The sequence below is a fragment of the Amphibalanus amphitrite genome, unplaced genomic scaffold, assembly GCF_019059575.1.
Source record: "Amphibalanus amphitrite isolate SeventyFive unplaced genomic scaffold, NRLGWU_Aamphi_draft 000808F_arrow, whole genome shotgun sequence".
Lineage (NCBI taxonomy): Eukaryota > Metazoa > Arthropoda > Thecostraca > Balanomorpha > Balanidae > Amphibalanus > Amphibalanus amphitrite.
In genome coordinates this window covers 226,108-246,973 of record NW_024882302.1, presented here as the reverse complement: position 1 = coordinate 246,973, position 20,866 = coordinate 226,108, and the positions used below count along the sequence as shown (strand labels likewise).

Here is a 20,866-nt window from a genome sequence, read left to right as displayed (position 1 = left end):
CCATTGACTCGCTCGGGCGGCTCACGCGAGAGGTATCGGCGTATGCCTCAACCGTGGCGTGCGTTATATGAGTCGGCCGCTGCCGGATACGAAGGATAGTGTGTGTGTGTGTGTGTGGGGGGGGGTATTTATGCAATATGCATGGATGCGTGTGCGTGTGACTTCACCTGTCACTGGGCGTAAGCATGTTGGTGATTTATGAAAATACAAAATACAAGATACCGTGGCTAAAGCTGGTCGGAGCCTGAAACAGAGCGGGCTCCTCCGTCCGCACAGCCAGCAGTAAAACGGCCTGTGCCATTGTCACTCCCATTTATTGGATACATGTACGATAAGTCACGTCCGGCCGGCCCCACACGCGGGGCGCCCCCTAAATAAATACCGTGCGCCCCCAGCCACCCAGGACAGGACAACAACAGCGCGCACTGACGCCACACGATAAAGCTGTCCATTTCATAATCGACCTCGGTCAGGGTCGGATACAAGGGCGGCCGACGCGAGCCCGTCTCTGGCCGGTGCGCCGTTGTACTGAGCGCGCCACGGAGCGAGGACAGCCGCAGCTCAGCCGACTCGTTCCGCGGCCAGCAGCTCGTCTTCACTGCCACGGCTGACCGCCGGGGCCCATGGCCGGCCGGCCCAGCGACAGGCCGGCCACCTGCTGCTGCAGCTGCGAACACAACAGCACACATCGGTCAGCCGCCGGCTCCGCTGCCGGACAGAGGCGCCCCGGGCCCACTCAGCTCGGCTGCCGGACAGAGGCGCCCCGGGCCCACTCAGCTCGGCTGCCGGACAGAGGCGCCCCGGGCCCACTCAGCTCGGCTGCCGGACAGAGGCGCCCCGGGCCCACTCAGCTCGGCTGCCGGACAGAGGCGCCCCGGGCCCACTCAGCCTGGCTGCCGGACAGAGGCGTCCCGGGCCCACTCAGCCTGGCTGCCGGACAGAGGCGCCCCGGGCCCACTCAGCTCGGCTGCCGGACAGAGGCGCCCCGGGCCCACTCAGCCTGGCTGCCGGACAGAGGCGCCCCGGGCCCACTCAGCTCGGCTGCCGGACAGAGGCGCCCCGGGCCCACTCAGCCGGCTCGGCTGCCGGACAGAGGCGTCCCGGGCCCACTCAGCTCGGCTGCCGGACAGAGGCGCCCCGGGCCCACTCAGCTCGGCTGCCGGACAGAGGCGCCCCGGGCCCACTCAGCCTGGCTGCCGGACAGAGGCACCCCGGGCCCACTCAGCCGGCTCGGCTGCCGGACAGAGGCGTCCCGGGCCCACTCAGCTCGGCTGCCGGACAGAGGCGCCCCGGGCCCACTCAGCCGGCTCGGCTGCCGGACAGAGGCGTCCCGGGCCCACTCAGCTCGGCTGCCGGACAGAGGCGCCCCGGGCCCACTCAGCTCGGCTGCCGGACAGAGGCGCCCCGGGCCCACTCAGCCTGGCTGCCGGACAGAGGCGCCCCGGGCCCACTCAGCCGGCTCGGCTGCCGGACAGAGGCGTCCCGGGCCCACTCAGCTCGGCTGCCGGACAGAGGCGCCCCGGGCCCACTCAGCCGGCCCGGCTGCCGGACAGAGGCGCCCCGGGCCCACTCAGCCTGGCTGCCGGACAGAGGCGCCCCGGGCCCACTCAGCCTGGCTGCCGGACAGAGGCGCCCCGGGCCCACTCAGCCTGGCTGCCGGACAGAGGCGCCCCGGGCCCACTCAGCCTGGCTGCCGGACAGAGGCGCCCCGGGCCCACTCAGCCTGGCTGCCGGACAGAGGCGCCCCGGGCCCACTCAGCCCGGCTGCCGGACAGAGGCGCCCCGGGCCCACTCAGCTCGGCTGCCGGACAGAGGCGCCCCGGGCCCACTCAGCCTGGCTGCCGGACAGGGGCGCCCCGGGCCCACTCAGCTCGGCTGCCGGACAGAGGCGCCCCGGGCCCACTCAGCCCTGCTGCCGGACAGAGGCGCCCCGGGCCCACTCAGCCCTCCCCGGGCCCACTCAGCCCGGCTGCCGGACAGAGGCGCCCCGGGCCCACTCAGCCCGGCTGCCGGACAGAGGCGCCCCGGGCCCACTCAGCCCTGCTGCCGGACAGAGGCGCCCCGGGCCCACTCAGCCCTGCTGCCGGACAGAGGCGCCCCGGGCCCACTCAGCCCTGCTGCCGGACAGAGGCGTCCCGGGCCCACTCAGCCCTGCTGCCGGACAGAGGCGCCCCGGGCCCACTCAGCCCTGCTGCCGGACAGAGGCGCCCCGGGCCCACTCAGCTCGGCTGCCGGACAGAGGCGCCCCGGGCCCACTCAGCCTGGCTGCCGGACAGAGGCGTCCCGGGCCCACTCAGCCTGGCTGCCGGACAGAGGCGCCCCGGGCCCACTCAGCCTGGCTGCCGGACAGAGGCGCCCCGGGCCCACTCAGCCGGCTCGGCTGCCGGACAGAGGCGTCCCGGGCCCACTCAGCCTGGCTGCCGGACAGAGGCGCCCCGGGCCCACTCAGCCCTCCCCGGGCCCACTCAGCCTGGCGCCCACAACAAGTAGCGACAACACTGCCGGCCGTCTAACTGAGTCGCTGATTATCAGGATATCTCCTGTTATAGGTGAACGTTCTGATTCCTGTATAAAACACGTGGCTTCAGTAGGTTCAATTCAATTCGTTCAATTCCAGTTCAGGCTAGGCCCCACAGTTTAGGTCCCAAGTGGGTTCAGATTCGCATACATAGCCCCATAAATAAACATTATACAATCCCATGCAATATCCCGATGGCGACATCCATGACTAGTGTGAAGTCCTAGCTATCCGGCTGGCTGACCTGCAGCGGACTGTTGGCCGGCTGTGGCGCGCCGCTCACCGGCTGTGGCGCGTACGGTCCGGCCAGCAGCTGCTGCCGAACAGAGGGCACGGGGCCGTCAGAGCGGAACAGAGGGCACGGGGCCGTCACAGCGGAACAGAGGGCACGGGGCCGTCAGAGCGGAACAGAGGGCACAGGGCCGTCAGAGCGGAACAGAGGGCACGGGGCCGTCACAGCGGAACAGAGGGCACGGGGCCGTCAGAGCGGAACAGAGGGCACGGGGCCGTCAGAGCGGAACAGAGGGCGCGGGGCCGTCAGAGCGGAACAGAGGGTGCAACTGCACATGCTGTTGTTGAGGAGGTGAAAGCGGAGGTGCTGTTGTTTTTATTCAAGATCATAAAATATCAAGTCACCAGCTCAACTTCAGTGGCTACGCTTAAAAACTTTAAGGTGACATGATCGATCACCTTAAAGTTAAACTTGACATGACATAAGTACTGTCTCAAATATCCCCAACAAATAGTTTGAACGTGAAGTGGAACTATTTGAGACAGTCTTAAATCCTCTATTTAAACTATTTAAACCCTCATTTAATGCCTAAATGAGGGTTTTTGTCAGTTTATGTCAGTTTTTGACGGCATAAACTGGCATCAACTAGTTTTTGCCACCGACTGGCATAAACTAAGTTAACGCCGGCATTTTGCCAACCCTGGCTCGGCACCCTATTAACCCTCGCCCGTAAACGGTGTTTTGCCACCTTCGCCCATGCAAGGGGGGGGGGGTTGGTGCGACCCCCCTGGCGTTTGAAAACGGAGCGTCATAGAGCTTAGCGGAAAAGACCAACGGATTGCTCTCAACGAGATCTCGCGATTGGTGGTATATTTTTTGGTCCTAGGTCAACATTTGACCTACTTATGACCGATCAAAGGTCAAATTTTCGGAAAAAATATAACTTTTTCAGATTTCCGCGCCGATTGCGGCAAAACGGTAAGAGATATCGACTTGAAACCTTCACTATCGTGATCCTTGATCAATTCTCTATCGTTTGGTGTGTATTTCGATGTCATAACTCTAAAAATGATGCGTTGGGAGCATCGGAAGTCTGCAAGGTCATTTGTGCATTGGGTCACGTCAGGCGTGTGACGTCACTGACCTGACCCTGACCCAAAATGAACTACAAGAAACAACCGACGATGCCTGAAATGGATAGCAAATTCGAATTCAGGGCATCAAAATACCCCGAAAAGGCATAGAAGTGCAAGAAGTCATTACAGGTCGACCGAGGTCACTGACCTTACCTTGACCTTTAGTAACCTCCAAAATGTCAACGGACATTGTGCCAATGTCAAATCAGCCAGTTGTGATTCTAAAACAATCCGTCAGTGTGTCAGGTCAGTCGGCATTTATACCAATGTGAAGCACTCTCCAATTTAGCGTAAATCTGGCCGGAGGTTGTTCCCTTTATGACGTCATAACTCCGTGACCTGACATGACCTTGACAAAAAAAAAACAAAAGTTGCGCAAAGGATGCCCCAGAGGGTACTGAAAATTTGAGCAGGCTATCTGAAACGGTTCGGCGTGTAGCTAAGAAAAACCTCAGGGGGGGGGGTTGCACCAACCCCCCCTACATGGGCGAGGGTTAACCGGTCCCCAGCCGTGCGCCAAAATTGAGCGCAATCGGCCAAGCCGTTTTCAAGGTCTGGAAGGTAGGTACTCCTCGGGCCCTGGTCCTGCACGTGCGCACATGCAGTAGCAATCGTGACATATGGATATGCAATATAGGTGTTACAGGGAGTATGAAAAATCAGTTAGTTTGCAAACTACCTAGGGAGTTTGCAAACTCCCTGAACGATCAGGTAGTTTGCAAACTCCCTAGGTAGTTTGCAAAGTACCTGGTCGAACAGGTAGTTTGCAAACTCCCTAGGTAGTTTCCAAAGTCCCTAGTTAGTTTGCAAAGTCCCTAGTTAGTTTGCAAACTCCCTAGGGTTGTTGCAAATATACCTAGGTAAAATGCGAAAACGACGAAACAACAGCCATATACGAGTACATATGTAGATAAGACGCGATGAATTGGTTTAGAGCTCAGAATGAAGCTTGACAGCAATGATGCATAATGAGACGATGTGGTGTTTTGATGACGCTCTTTCGCAGCTAACTATTTATTTTTGTCTTGCTCGCAAATATCACCTTACAGATTAATGTCTGCCTTTTTTCTTGTAGTCGACAACATGTTACGTTGCCATCCACCTCCTTTCCCTGGACGTCAGCGGCCTCTCCTCCACCGGTCTGGCGTCCATCAGAAAGCGGATGACGTCGCCATGCTCGGCGTCTTCCACGACTCAAGTTATGCCGCTCAACGCTTCCTCCCACTCCCGGAACCTCTGATCGAACAGTTCGTGAGACATCCCCACAGAACCACAGAGCAACCACAGAACAGAAATTGCGATCACTATGCTGCCTCTCCACACTCCGCTCAGCACTGATGACCCGCCAGCACTGTGCACCGTCCACCAGCCGTGACCCGACAGCGCCTTTCATCCGTATCCCGCAGGCACACACACTGACCTGACCTGTCAAGCTCAGGGCAGTCGACTGCTGGCTACCAGGATCGGGTGGAAGCGGGGCGTTGGGTTGACTAAAGATGACATCCTGATTTCTAACCCACGCCCCGTAGGGGGGGGGGGGCGGGGCCGAAACGGCCCCCCTGTCCTTTTCCGTCAATATCTCCTAAACGGCTGCAGCTATCGCCATCAAACTTTCAAGACTTCTCCGGGCATCAATTTTACACATTTTAACCAAAATTTTCCAGAGGCTATGATAGGTTGGCCATAAATGACGTCAGAATGGCGTTATGTTCTGCCATTTTCGACCGAAAAAAGTGCTTCGCGAGAAGAGCTGTCAGACCTACAGCTTTGAAGATATACATAGAAAAATGATCAAGACATTAAAGGTGTGAAATCAACAGGGCTACAAATCTGCAATCTCGGATTTTTTTATTTTTTATTTTTGACCCCTAAAAATGAAAAATGAAATTGGATATATTACCCAAAAAATCAAAAGCTTTTTAAGTTTCGAAAAAACGGAAAATATATGATAGTACCTACCGGTCAACCCAACGCCCCGCTTCCACCCGATCCTGGTAGCCAGCAGTTGACTGCCCTGAGCTTGACAGGTCAGGTCAGTGTGTGCCTGCGGGATACGGATGAAAGGCGCTGTCGGGTCACGGCTGGTGAACGGTGCTCAGTGCAGGCGGATCAGTGCTGAGCGGAGTGTGGAGAGGCAGCATAGTGATCGCAGTTTCTGTTCTGTGGTTGCTCTGTGGTTCTGTGGGGATGTCTCACGAACTGTTCGATCAGAGGTTCCGGGAGTGGGAGGAAGCGTTGAGCGGCATAACTCGAGTCGTGGAAGACGCCGAGCATGGCGACGTCATCCGCTTTCTGATGGACGCCAGACCGGTGGAGGAGAGGCCGCTGACGTCCAAGGAAAGGAGGTGGATGGCAACGTAACATGTTGTCGACTACAAGAAAAAAGGCAGACATTAATCTGTAAGGTGATATTTGCGAGCAAGACAAAAATAAATAGTTAGCTGCGAAAGAGCGTCATCAAAACACCACATCGTCTCGTTATGCACCATTGCTGCCAAGCTTCATTCTGAGCTATGAACCAATTCATCGCGTCTTATCTACATAACTCGTATATGGCTGTTGTTTCGTCGTTTTTGCATTTTACCTATAGGTAGTTTGCAACAACCCTAGGGAGTTTGCAAACTAACTAGGGACTTTGCAAACTACCTAGGGAGTTTGCAAACTACCTGTCCGACCAGGTACTTTGCAAACTACCTAGGGAGTTTGCAAACTACCTGATCGTTCAGGGAGTTTGCAAACTCCCTTGGTAGTTTGCAAACTAACTGATTTCTCATACTCCCTGTAACATATGCATTGCTCGGTGGGAGTCAACACTCAACATGCATGCCACGTTTCAGGGTAATCGCCCCAGTCACTGCGAACTTGACACCTCTTCTTTTTGTATTTTGCACGTGCAGCGGGGCTCACTCACATGCATCAAGAGTATCCGATGTTTGGTAGAAGGGCTGCAGCCTAGGTTATATACGACTCGGAGTCGAATCATAAATCGATTAGTTTATTTCCCATATTTCTTATTGGTATCATAGGGCTTCAAACATGTCAAGGACTAATAAAATCTGGTAATGGCGATAATTTAAAATCAGAATTCGACGATACACCCATATCAGCATGTCAGTGATTTACAGACGCGCAGGACCGAGTTGAACTTTGCCACCGACTCACTGTCGATGGCTGGCCGCCGTGTACGGCTCACCTGGAAGGGCGTCGTCCGCTGCAGTGGCGCGCCGCCGTACGCATAACTGCCGAGCGGGTACCCCGGCCCGGCGGGGGCGCCCGTCACCGGCGGGTAGCCCGGCGCGCCGGGCGGGTACCCCGGCCCGGCGGGGGCGCCCGTCACCGGCGGGTACCCCGGCCCGGCAGGGGCGCCCGTCACTAGCGGGTAGCCCGGCCCGGCAGGGGCGCCCGTCACTAGCGGGTAGCCCGGCCCGGCAGGGGCGCCCGTCACCGGCGGGTACCCCGGCGCGCCGGGCGGGTACCCCGGCCCGGCAGGGGCGCCAGTCACCGGCACCGAGCCGTAGCCGGCAGCCATCGAGCTGGCGACAGGCGCCGGGGCGTATCCGCCGGCAGGCACGCTTGGAAAGCCGACCAGGCCCCCGCTCCCGCCTGTCAGGGACCGAGGTGGAGCTGATCAGAGTCGCGCATTGGATACACACAGAGCAGCTGGTCATACAGGTCACCCGCCACACGCAATTATCGCAGGTATCGCATGTCACAAACAAAACTGCACATGCACTGGCCAGACAGAAAAGTCAATAGATGCGAGAGGTGAACCTGAGACCTCATAGGAATTCAAGACAAATCCACATGTTAGTATCAATGATCCTTGCAGATTGGCTTGGGTCGAATTCAGTCGAATTGTGCGTCAGCTGGAGCAATACCTCATATTCCTGTTCCAGTTTTGACACCTTCTCCTTCGCCAGGCTAATGGACGCGCTGACGAGGTCGTGAGAGGCCCTGTCCAAAATGGAAGTCACTTCTTCGCTGTTCATATCGAAGTGGCACTCCCACTTCAGCTTAAAGCCTCGAGGGACAACGCGTTCCTTCTGGCAGGTCTCCAAGAACTTCATGTAGGGCTTATTCTTCTCAGACAGCTGTCTCAGACAGCATTTCTGAGCAGTGTGGACCTTCACACCCAGTTTGGGTACCAACGGCTGCTGCCAGAGGCCGTAGCCGTGGTGTGTGCACCGCGGTATGGCTGCAATAAATGGCTGCGGCTCACCGAACAGGGGATGAAGCTGATCGCTGACTGTTCCTTCCGGGGATTCCACGAGCACGTAAGCAAGTCGGAGCTGTTTCATCTAGCTCTGGACGTCATGGAGTGGAATAAGAGCACGTACTTTTTTATCTTCTGGTGATTTTTATGTTTATATGTCGTATTATTCGGCGCAGCGGAGAGGCCTGTATTTTCTGATGAAGCCATGAATACACATGGTGAAACGTAAAGTTGCTTTAATTTCTATTTAAATGGCCAATTGCTGATCTACTATATATATGTTACAGGCAAAGTGAAAACTCGGGCATTTTGAAAAATGCCTAGGCAATTTGCAAAATGCCTGACCGGCTAGGCATTTTGCAAAATGCCCAGGCAATTTGCAAAATGCCTGACCGCCAGGCATTTTGCTAGGCAGTTTTCAAACTGCCTGACCAACCAGGTATTTTGCAAACTGCCTAGGCAGTTTACAAAATGCCTGGCGGGTCAGGCATTTTGCAAAATGCCTGAGTTGTGATTGATTTATTTTACCGTTTTTGTTTACCACAGGCGTTGACCATGTCGCTCCCATGTGCCTGAGCCCCAAACACATTCAATATTTACGAATATACCCACGTCTTGCGCCTCTTCCGTCGAGATGGAACCACCACTGAATGGTGTAGATTGAGCCAACGTCTCCCTATAATTTTCGTATACGGAGTTGTAGCCGTTCGTGTGTAGGAATGCTGCGATGGGGCGCGGAGCATGGCACAGAGAAACATGGGCGCGGAAAAACGCGGCGACCGGCCGAATATTGACCCGACATTCTTCGCTTCCCGTGCTTATTTACATCACGGCAAGAGAGGGCCGCAGCGACACGGGGTTGCCAGCGATCGATAGAACAGAGACAAACGTATCCAATAAACATTTTTGTTAATCACGTGTCACGTGGAAAGAAATAGTCTATATCTGGAAAAATCAGCCATTTTTGGTACATTTCAGGAAAAACAGCATTTAAAAACAATGGCAATGCATTGGAATGAGATGAGATACATTCCATAGACAACAAGAACATGTGGCTTTTCCGCTTTCACAGAAAAGCAAGTTTTTGGTCATCCACGACCCACGTGCACACCTTTGTAGTAAAAAGACGCTTAGAAATTACCAGTTTTACATGTAACGGGCATGATCATCTTTACACAGTCACAATGCATTGATAATGTAGACGTGTGGCTCGCCAACCAAGCTACCATACATCGAAATAACATTCTTTTCTGATCAATATCCACACAAAGTATTTCCAGAGTCATCAAGGCTCTTAGAAACATAACCGTGTTTAAAGGTAGTGTGCCAGCTTTCTTGGACCGTATGGAGTTAATGGCCCAGATAAGGAGAACCGGATTTTTAGAACTTTTCCATACCTTCAAAACTCATGGAAACGTCTTAAATTCTTCAAATTTTGAGTACCCCAGTGCGAAATTCGCCCCGACGGGTTGTCGGTCGTACCCCAACCACATTTCACACCACTATGAACAATAAATGCACACACTGAAATCGCTATTACCGATATGCTCATCCAATCAAGTTTCGATAAACCCGTTCATCATCATCTCCTGCGGTTTCGAACACGCCTGTTAGGCGGCTTCTGATGCTCGTCGGGGTCGGAATTTCCAAATACGCGTGGTGCGTCGGGCCGCGCGCTCTGACTTCGGCCAAGAAAAATGCGTCAGCTGATCATTGTCATTTCTGCCACTTGCGTGTGGTGAAATGGGGTCATAACTTAAGAGACGGCTGTTTTATATCAATTATTTTACATAAAATCATATTTCAAACCATAAATTAATGTTCGACAGCCAAATAAAAGAAACAATACCAATACGGGCTTACAGTTTAAGGCTCGACATTGTGTTGTCTACGATTAGACAGCTGATAACTCATTCCCGTACGTCGTATGGTCGTAACACTATAATGACCTTTGCTTATTGTCACAAGTGCGCCGCATTCGCGATTGTTGCCCGACGCCTGTTTGCAGGTGAGCCCACTACAGTTGTTATACATATCTAAAAACCGATAAACTTTTAGGCGAAAAAGGCACTATTCCAGGCCCATTTTTGATTTTTTTTTGCGATATTAGGTAAAAACAGAAGCTTCTTATCCTAGGAAAAATAAAATGGGAAATCTTTCAAAGGTGGCACACTACCTTTAACGCGTGTTTACCGATAAAACCGCGGCGGGCGCCCGGTAGCCGGCGCGGCGGCCGGGCCGCTCGCGCCGCCTGGGGCTCAGTGACCTTGGACTCGGCAGCGCTACCCGGAGAATGTCTCACTGTGTGTCCTCCCACTTGGTGCGTATCGCTTGTGATTAACCCCTGTTGGCGGCACTTACAATGATGCTTACGCATCGTCGCTGGTGTGAGTTCGATGTCAGGCATTTTGCAAACTGCCTGAGAAAATAATTTCAGGCAGTTTGCAAAATGCCTGGTGGGCCAGGCAGTTTGCAAACTGCCTAGGCATTTTGCAAAATGCCTGGCCGGTCAGGCATTTTGCAAATTGCCTGGGCATTTTGCAAAATGCCTAGCCAGTCAGGCATTTTGCAAATTGCCTAGGCATTTTGCAAAATGCCCGAGTTTTCACTTTGCCTGTAACATAGGGGAAAGTGGGGTAAGACGGGCACCTTAACTTTGGAGCCATTTTTCGGCCGGTTAGAAACATCATAGAAACGGGAAACTGGGTGAAAACCTTTTTCAGACATTTTACTTTCATTTGCCAGAAGATGAGACTTAGACCTGATTCAACAAATAAACTGCAGCTATTTTTGCAAAACCTTGCAAAAACCCGTCTTACCCCACCCCATGGGGTAAGACGGTCACATGGGTAGGGCAAGACGGCCAGCTTCTTTCACCGATCAGCGCAGCTCGCAACAAATGCCCGAGATTAGCCGCATTTATACAGTCGCTCGTTGGTCTCAAGTGCTTCGGAAATGGCAGTATACGAGATTCGTGCAGAAGGCGTATGCTCCTATATAGGCCCTAGTTCAGAAGCCATGTAGAACCGTTTTTCACATTCATTATTCGAGAATAAACTGTGCCGAAGGAATATTGCTAACATGTCTGTGAGTATCGGAATCGAACATATTCTTATTAGAAATGCTTCTTTTTTCCTACAGCAACAAAAATATTTTCACCATTACAGACCCATTGGGTTCATAGTTGCCCGTCTTACCCCAAACTCAATGTCAGAAGTTCAGCACGATTTTTCGCTGTGGACAATTTGATGCAGACAAAGCAAATCCGCCGTAAATGAACACTGTTGGCATATGAGTGTACCACAAGTGATTGCGAGTTTTTAACTCTATAGTGCTGTACACAAAAGCTTGCACAATACATTATGGATGTTTTCAATGAAATGAGTGTTTTAAAGAAATCAAAATAAAAGATTATCGACTGAACACAAATTCACCAGACTTGAATGGTGGTGTGTAGTGGGAAAGGCAATTCTGGTCCTAACTTTTCTTGCTCGTAGCGCTATTGGTTTGGTCTGCAGAAGGGGTGCCCGTCTTACCTACCCTGACCGTCTTACCCCACTTTCCCCTATAGGGGAGAGTGGTGCAGGAGGCCCCCCTTAAGCTCAGTTGCTATTTTTAGACAACTGATAATATTTAAGAGCTAACGTGTGCAATTGTGTGCATGCGCTGTGAGCATGCATCATTTTCCCATACATATTTGCATTCAAAATGAATCTAGGGGGTACACAAACCGTAAACTTTAACATTTTGGAAAAAGTTGCAAAAGGGCCTCTTACACTATGGGTATGGTAAGACGCCCCCCCCCCCTCGGGCGTTTAACAAGGCAAGTCGACTTGTAAAAGACGTTTTGCGAACACAGCTGCAAGGCCTTTTATTTCGAAAAGCTAAGCAAATACGGTGTTATCGAAACCAATAACACTTCCAAAGCGCTCGAACAATGCGAAAACTAGCACAACCAAACGCTGATGACCAACGAAAATTGTACCTATTACCTCTAGAAAAGAAACAGAAAAAAAGAAACAAAAACAAACTCCTTGAAAAAAGAATGCCACGCCTGCCGCAGGTGCAGGCGTTTTAGCATCGGGGGCGTTTTTATCGGGGGGGGGGGCGTTTTATAATCCTCGAAGGGAGGGCCTCTTAAAAAAATGCAGTGTTTTAACGTCACAATATTTATGGTTTATGAGACATTTGCAGCGCACCAGAACATGGTCTATTCTGAAGCTAACATGTGACAATTTCGATGAGATAAGATTGCATTTGATAGTCATTGTTTTTTCAGATATATAAGGGTGATAAAGATGCATATATCTAGCAAGTAAAGGGGCAAAAACAGAAACAGGCTTACCAAAAGTCGCTGCGACGCACCTGATACGTCAGGTTTCGTGAGTTGTTGTTTCAAGAGGGCTTCTGCTTTACAAGAACATTAAAAAATAAATAACATTATTGGTTTGGTAAAAAAAGCGATGGGGCCTCTTACCGACCCTGGGCGTCTTACACGGATCTCCCCTATATATATATATATATATATATATATATATATATATATATATATATATATATATATATATATATATATGTTACAGGCAAAGTGAAAAATGCCCGAGTTTTCACTTTGCCTGTAACATATATATATATATATATATATATATATATATATATATATATATATATATATATATATATATATATATATGTTGCAGGCACTTTAGAAAATCAGTCATTTTGTAAAATGCCTAGGCATTTTACAAAAAGACGGCTGTTTGAAAAATGACTGAACGCAACCAGGCTTTTTTCAAAATGGCTAGCCATTTTACAAAATGACTAGGCATTTTGCAAAATGCCTGACCAGCATGGAACGTAGATCCCACTACAGATACTATGGCCAACAGTTTTTGGACGTCTTCCTATACCCTATAGGTACGTGTTCAGCCTGTAGCTGATCGATTTGAAGCTCTGTGATGACGACAATGCTGAGTAACGACCAGGTTGAGTTGCAGACTCGGCTGTAGCATCAAGCATTGTTTAGTTAACGCTGTAAAAACTCCCAAGTACATCAACGCCGTTTATGTTCTGCCTGAAACTAGACCTAACAAAACCAGCCGGAGACCGGCCCTAGTCAATAGGCAGGCCCGGTTGATGTACATGTACATGTAAACGAATGAGTGTAGTCTTTGTTTGATTGTGTCTTTGTTTGACAGCTTTGAGTACCTACTTGCATGGTCCCAGTTAAAAATATCAAGCTCCACATCGGGAGAATCATCAGGTCGCTTGGCGTAGGACGAGAGCGTTGGTTTCAGAAGACACTAACGCATAAGTGTGTGGGATCGAATCCTCGCGACCTCTAATAGTTTTACAGATACAGGCCGGCATAGGGCCAGTCGTTTCTTGACGCTCCAGATCGATCACTTTAAATCCAGCAGCGTCGCTGACGTGGGGGTTGGAAATGTCGCGGGCCTGCACTTCTCAAAATAGAGGTACCGGGTGTTCATTAATGAATGGAATAAAGTAGCTACGTCACGTGATAACAATAAATCACGTGAGCGCATTTTTCCCTTGTAAATATGAAACATTGGCTTTATCATTTTTTAATACATGATAACCTTAATCACAGCGTTATCCAAACGCTTATGAATGGCTGTGGTTTCGAAGAGCCCAAATCGGCACTTCAAGACAAACTCGCCGTTCAATTATGAACTAGCGGGTTGGGTTGTGGAGAACTGTGCCGGGTCGGAAAGTCTTACCGTGGTTAGACGGGCTTTCCGCCTTAAGCTCCCTCCTAGAAAACCAGCAGCAATACCACATACCACATCTGAATGCTTTTCAGCGTTTAGTGGAGAGATTTAGGATGGTTGCAGCGACACGGCCATGTGTGTGCTCCGGGCGCCAGCCGATGACCCCTGGTGAAATGGAAAAGGCCAAGGATTTCTTCCGGAAAAATGCCACAGCTCATGCTCGGCAGGCGTGCGAAGAGCTTAAAATGTCCATTGGAAAGGTATGGAAGATCCTGATTCTGTCATGATTGGCCTCCCTCGATCGAAGTTCAACGATCGGATCATCTCGCGCGGAGGTACCCATCTGCACTGGCCCGCATACAGTCCCTACCTGTCCTGCCTGGATTTCTCGTTCTGGACCCAAGCTTTGAATCGCGTGGTAGAATCGGAGCCGGAAACAATCAAAGAACTGAAAAAGGTCGTGGAGGACTTCGCCAGAACATAAACGAGGAGCAGATGAGGAAGCTGGTCCGGCACACACAGCGCCGGGCAGAGCCGTGCGTGGCGGAGTGAAGGTGTTACTTTGAGCACTTCCTGTAGGAGACACAAGTGGCAAGCGGTGATCGCGATGATGTCATCATAAATGATAAATGATAAATGATAAATGGTAGGTATGGACTTCCCACTGCTGGACTCCTCTGGTCATAATGCTGGACTCCTCGGTCCACCTACACGCTACCAAAACGTATATAATTAGGTACTCGTATCTACAACACTCTGCTCAGTCATTTTGTAAAATGGCTAGGTATTTTGTAAAATGCCTAGGCATTTTGCAAAATGACTGGAGAGTCAGTCATTTCGTAAAATGCCTAGGCTTTTTGCAAAAAGCCTGGAAAATCAGGCATTTTGCAAAATGCCTAGGCATTTTACAAAATGACTGATTTTCTAAAGTGCCTGCAACATATATATATGTTACAGGCAAAGTGAAAACTCGGGCATTTTGCAAAATGCCTAGGCAATTTGCAAAATGCCTGACCGGCCAGGCATTTTGCAAAATGCCCAGGCAGTTTGGAAACTGCCTGACCCACCAGGCATTTTGCAAACTGCCTGAAATATTTTCCCAGGCATTTTGCAAAATGCCTGACATCAAACTCGCACTAGCGACGATGTATAGGTAAGCATCATTTGTAACTGCCGCTTACAAAAGTTAATCGCTGTCAATGCGCACCAAGTGAGGGGACACTGCGTTCTCCGGGTAGCGCCGCCGAGTTCAGGTCACTGAGCTCCAGCGGCCGTCGGGTGCCGAGCACCGGGCGTGGTTTCGTGGGTAAACATGCGCTCGGTATAATGATTGTATTGTTTCTAAGAGCTCTTGGTGGCTTTTTGAAAATACTATGGGTGGATATTGATCAGAAAAGAATACTCTTCCAATTTACGAAAACTTGATTGTTACACGTTTAGGTACCTACATTATCAATCGTCTCTGTCGGAACAGTTGCCCACCAGGGCAGAATACTGGACATCGCAGCTTTTATACACACGGCTATAACTCCGTATATACGAAAGGTAAGGAGACGGTGGCTCAAGTCCATTCAGCGTTGGCTCCATCTCGACAGAATTGACGCAAGACGTAGGTATACAGAGTGTCACGATCTTGATACGCGGTTGGCGCGGTCTTGTCCCTTCATGACCCTCCTGAGTGCTGAATGGATGTAATTTGAACGGGTCCAGCACCAGGGCATTTGGACCAGGGCACTCGGCGTCTAAATCGTCCATCCCCCGGTATCTGAAGATTTTACCCTGAAGCTGAAGCCGCTCAACCTCAGGCTGCAACCCTGATTTACCGTCATCCATAAGTGATGCAGCTGGATTTCGACAAAACCCACAAAATCTGGACCATTCAGAACTAGAGATTCAGACTTTCCAATGATGAGGCCGTGAGGCGATATTAGCTGTTTTCACGACGGCCATCTGGTACACATTTGGTTCACATCTGGTGCAGATTAGGTGCATTTTGGTCAAATTAGGTTCAGTGTGTCTCTTGGTAGCTATCAGCTAGGGTTGTACTAATTGCTTATATGCCTCCTTTGTCATATTATCAGAGAGCATCATCGGTTAAAACACTGAAATAAATTCATAAAATAAAGATATTTGCTGTAAAAGAGATTAGGTGCAGATTTGGTCAAATAAGGTGCACTCACCGGATAGCGGAGCCCGTCGTGAAAGCGGCTATTAGAGCTATTCTTAGTCACTAACCGTCCCGACAAGCAGTTCTGGGCCAACAGCAGCTCAGAGGCGCTGCACCGTCGAGACGGTGAAGCACCCACTGGGCACTGGGGATTCTCGTTTGGGGCATGATGGGCTACAGAGGCCTATTTGAGCTTCACCAGGTGCCGCCGGGACAGACCATGTGGCCGCTGATAACTTGTCAGCGAGGTGCTTGAGAACACTGACGCAACTACGATGCAATACATTTCGGGACACAAGTACAACATCCCGCAACAATTTCGTGACACCCTGTATTCGTGACCGTGGAATGTGTCACATGTGCCCACAACACATGTGAAATGTGTTGTGGGGTCAGTCACAGTGGAACGTTTATGATCAACGCCTGTAGTCAACAAAAACGGTGGAATATATGGAAACCCAGGCATTTTGCAAAATGCCTGGCGGGTCGGGCATTTTGTAAAATGCCTAGGCAGTTTACAAAATGCCTGGTGGGTCAGGCAGTTTGCAAACTGCCTGGGCATTTTGCAAAATGCCTGGCGGGTCAGGCATTTTGCAAATTGCCTAGGCATTTTGCAAAATGCCCGAGTTTTCACTTTGCCTGTAACATATATATATATATATATATATATATATATATATATATATATATATATATATATATATATATATATATATATATATATACCACGACGGCCATCGGCCATATATATATATATATATATATATATATATATATATATATATATATATATATATATATATGTTACGGGCAAAGTGCGAAGTTGGGCAATTCGCGAATTGCCTAGGCCATTCGCGAACTGCCGGCAATTCGCGAATGGCCTAGGCAAAGTCCGGTTTTTCACTTGGCCTAGGCAATTCGCGAATGGACTGACTTTGTGCTCACAGGCAAAGTGCGTAATTGGGCATTTCGCGAATTGCCCAGGCAAAGTGAGTAACTATATCACAAAAGTTTTCTACCGTGCTAAAATGAGTATATTCATTAACATTAGGACATTTGCTTATGGCTAAGTCTATCTGAGGCGGCCAGAAACTTGCTGTTCTGTAATTTTAGGGAATTTTCAAATAAATCTGATAGTACTAAGGTTCTCCTTCCGAACTCGTTGCCATTTATAGTGGGAGGGGGCTGGTGTGTAGTACTTACCATCGTCCCTCTTGTATCCTAATTTAAATAGGTGTGCAGACGTGCGAAAATGATTGTCCTTTGTGGGGCGCGCGGGGTGGCAAATAAATGCGATCGAAGATACATTTTTATGACTCATTTGAATTTTATTGGATCACAAGTTTAATCATATGAGGTATCTGTATAACGCGAAAGTGTTTAGGTTAAGAGAGGTTGTGTACGCAGTTATCAAGTTCCGTAGCACGTGGTCTTTAAACTATTCGATAATTTCCGTCAAAAACAAAACCATGCCAAATCACAAACAACAGTCTGACTTTCTTACTATTTATTATTGCAGTGAGCGCCTTTATGGCAGCGACTGATACAAGTAACGCCCGCCTTGATGCACTTGCATCGGCCTTTACATACACCCCTCCTGCACTTGCAGGAAAACATCCCCTGACCCTTCCCCCCTGAGACCAGGCGAGCACATTCTCTAAGTGTGATCGAGATGTCGGGGACGTCGGAGGAGGAGATGAAGTGCCCGGCACACGGTTGTACTGCTTCTGGGCCGTAGACGCCGGACAGCTTCCCCTTCGTCGTGCCAATTATATACTGTGACTCGCCGACACACTGCGAACACGGTCATCTATGTCAACGAGCGATACAAAGTTTTTACAGCATCAGCAATTAATTTACTGCAGATAATATTGATATGATTTATAATTATTGCGACCAGTGCCAGACACCTACAGTTTCGATCTGTGTTAAAAACGTTTTGTTGTTGACATCAAATCTAATTGAACCGACAATGTCCTTTCAGCGCCTTATACACTTGAAATCATGATGAAAAATAACTAAGCAACTATTTTTACAGATATTAAATCGTTTCAACATTGAGAACAATATTCATATTGATTGAAAATCATATTATATACTTAATTCACAGTAAAAAGTTATCGAAATAAAAAATTGAAAATATAGCAATAGAAAGCGTGGCGAGAAAGAGCAACCAATAGTACAAGCAGCTGCAAAAAGAAAATTACTCCAGACTCACCTCCAATATCACTCCGATAACATTTTTCTGTTGCGTCCTCGCCCTGTCCACGTCGGGAATGCCAATGCGTACATTTTGACCCACAGATAGAATCTTCTTCGCCTTCCTCGTCCGAGCCAGCATGAGATTCGCCTGTTTTTTCTGAGATGCCGAGGCGATCTCCCGCTCTTCAAGTGCCCTCTTAGCACGAGAACACAGATCGCAAAAGCCGTCAGATGCAGGTGCCGGCCCATAACAGTGAGTGCAGCGCCTGCTTCTTAGTGTTCGCTTAACAGGCTGTGCAGCTACCGGTGACTGCTGCATGCCCTTGTTGCTGCCGGCTACCGCCACTGTGGGACCGCTCCTCCCTGGAGTGCAGCTAGCTGGCTCCTCGTCGCTGCTGCTGCTGCCGGCTACCGCCACTGTGGGACCGCTCCTCCCTGGAGTGCAGCTAGCTGGCTCCTCGTCGCTGCTGCTGCTGCCGGCTACCGCCACTGTGGGACCGCTCCTCCCTGGAGTGCAGCTAGCTGGCTCCTCGTCGCTGCTGCTGCTGCCGGCTACCGCCACTGTGGGACCGCTCCTCCCTGGAGTGCAGCTAGCTGGCTCCTCGTCGCTGCTGCTGCTGCCGGCTACCGCCACTGTGGGACCGCTCCTCCCTGGAGTGCAGCTAGCTGGCTCCTCGTCGCTGCTGCTGCTGCCGGCTACCGCCACTGTGGGACCGCTCCTCCCTGGAGTGCAGCTAGCTGGCTCCTCGTCGCTGCTGCTGCTGCCGGCTACCGCCACTGTGGGACCGCTCCTCCCTGGAGTGCAGCTAGCTGGCTCCTCGTCGCTGCTGCTGCTGCCGGCTACCGCCACTGTGGGACCGCTCCTCCCTGGAGTGCAGCTAGCTGGCTCCTCGTCGCTGCTGCTGCTGCCGGCTACCGCCACTGTGGGACCGCTCCTCCCTGGAGTGCAGCTAGCTGGCTCCTCGTCGCTGCTGCTGCTGCCGGCTACCGCCACTGTGGGACCGCTCCTCCCTGGAGTGCAGCTAGCTGGCTCCTCGTCGCTGCTGCTGCTGCCGGCTACCGCCACTGTGGGACCGCTCCTCCCTGGAGTGCAGCTAGCTGGCTCCTCGTCGCTGCTGCTGCTGCCGGCTACCGCCACTGTGGGACCGCTCCTCCCTGGAGTGCAGCTAGCTGGCTCCTCGTCGCTGCTGCTGCTGCCGGCTACCGCCACTGTGGGACCGCTCCTCCCTGGAGTGCAGCTAGCTGGCTCCTCGTCGCTGCTGCTGCTGCCGGCTACCGCCACTGTGGGACCGCTCCTCCCTGGAGTGCAGCTAGCTGGCTCCTCGTCGCTGCTGCTGCTGCCGGCTACCGCCACTGTGGGACCGCTCCTCCCTGGAGTGCAGCTAGCTGGCTCCTCGTCGCTGCTGCTGCTGCCGGCTACCGCCACTGTGGGACCGCTCCTCCCTGGAGTGCAGCTAGCTGGCTCCTCGTCGCTGCTGCTGCTGCCGGCTACCGCCACTGTGGGACCGCTCCTCCCTGGAGTGCAGCTAGCTGGCTCCTCGTCGCTGCTGCTGCTGCCGGCTACCGCCACTGTGGGACCGCTCCTCCCTGGAGTGCAGCTAGCTGGCTCCTCGTCGCTGCTGCTGCTGCCGGCTACCGCCACTGTGGGACCGCTCCTCCCTGGAGTGCAGCTAGCTGGCTCCTCGTCGCTGCTGCTGCTGCCGGCTACCGCCACTGTGGGACCGCTCCTCCCTGGAGTGCAGCTAGCTGGCTCCTCGTCGCTGCTGCTGCTGCTGCTGCTGCTGCTGCTGCATACTACAGCACGACCGCTCCTTCTCCTCCCTGCATGGGCGCGGCCAGCCGGCTGCCAGTCGCTGCTGCTGCTGCTGCCCGATTGACTGTCCAGTCCTGCATCTGTGGCCGTCTGGCGACTTCCATCAGCCACCAGTCCCAGCATATCCGCCAGCTCCTGCTCAGTCCTCAACAGTCTGGCGGGCGCTCCTCTGAGCTGCGTGTCCCTCAGGCCCATGTGGGGCTCAACACCGAACATCGCTTTGTAGGGAGCAGTTCCAATCCCGTCGTTCTTCTGAAACAGTCAGAACATATTCAAGATATTAACAACAGAATGTTCACACAAAAATACGAGACTGTGCAGTTAAGCGTAACCAGCTAATACTTTACACTTCTCCCGCTTAGACTTAAATTACAGCTAATGATTGGAAATATTTTTTTTTTCTTCAAAACATATGTTTTAAACGAATGAGGAAAATTTCAAATGATATTTTTTGTAACTAATACAGATGAAGGCTATATACCTGCGTGTTTATCATCCACTGAACAAAGCGTAGTCCCTCGGGCCAATTACTTTCCGGGTTATCGGCAAGCCAGCACCGAAGCTTTTCCTGAACCAGCCGATTCGCCCTTTCGACAGATCCCTGGAAACATTAAATGTGTCAATTTACCACATGCCGAGATATCCCTTTAACATTAGCACGTGATTTTGGGAAAAGCTTCCGGACCGCTCACGGCTAATGTTTAAGGTATTTGGGAAAAGGTTCTTGACCACGGTCATTTTGATTTTCCCAGACAATTTTTAAGAGAATATTCAAGATGAAAGTAGCAATTAACGGCATGTAGTAACTATCTTCCCACCCTTTGGGCTGGGAAAATGCTTAATTTATTCACCT

At 51.4% G+C, this 20,866-nt stretch overlaps 1 protein-coding gene across 2 annotated transcripts in view; it reads right to left on the bottom strand.

The window, feature by feature from the left end:
• Positions 1 to 298: 298 nt before the first annotated feature.
• The window catches only part of LOC122366459 (stromal membrane-associated protein 1-like), an 80,420-nt gene continuing 59,852 nt past the window's right edge, over positions 299 to 20,866 (bottom strand). Inside the window, exons 8-11 of one of the 2 annotated variants that reach the window (XM_043338749.1) lie at positions 7,342 to 7,489; positions 7,080 to 7,197; positions 2,763 to 2,834; positions 299 to 667 (exon numbers count right to left, since the gene is read on the bottom strand). In XM_043338749.1, the coding sequence (XP_043194684.1) occupies positions 596 to 667; positions 2,763 to 2,834; positions 7,080 to 7,197; positions 7,342 to 7,489 (410 nt within the window). In that variant the 3' untranslated portion in view covers positions 299 to 595. The remainder of the gene's footprint in view (positions 668 to 2,762; positions 2,835 to 7,079; positions 7,198 to 7,341; positions 7,490 to 20,866) is intronic. The other variant, XM_043338750.1, reaches the window with a different exon arrangement.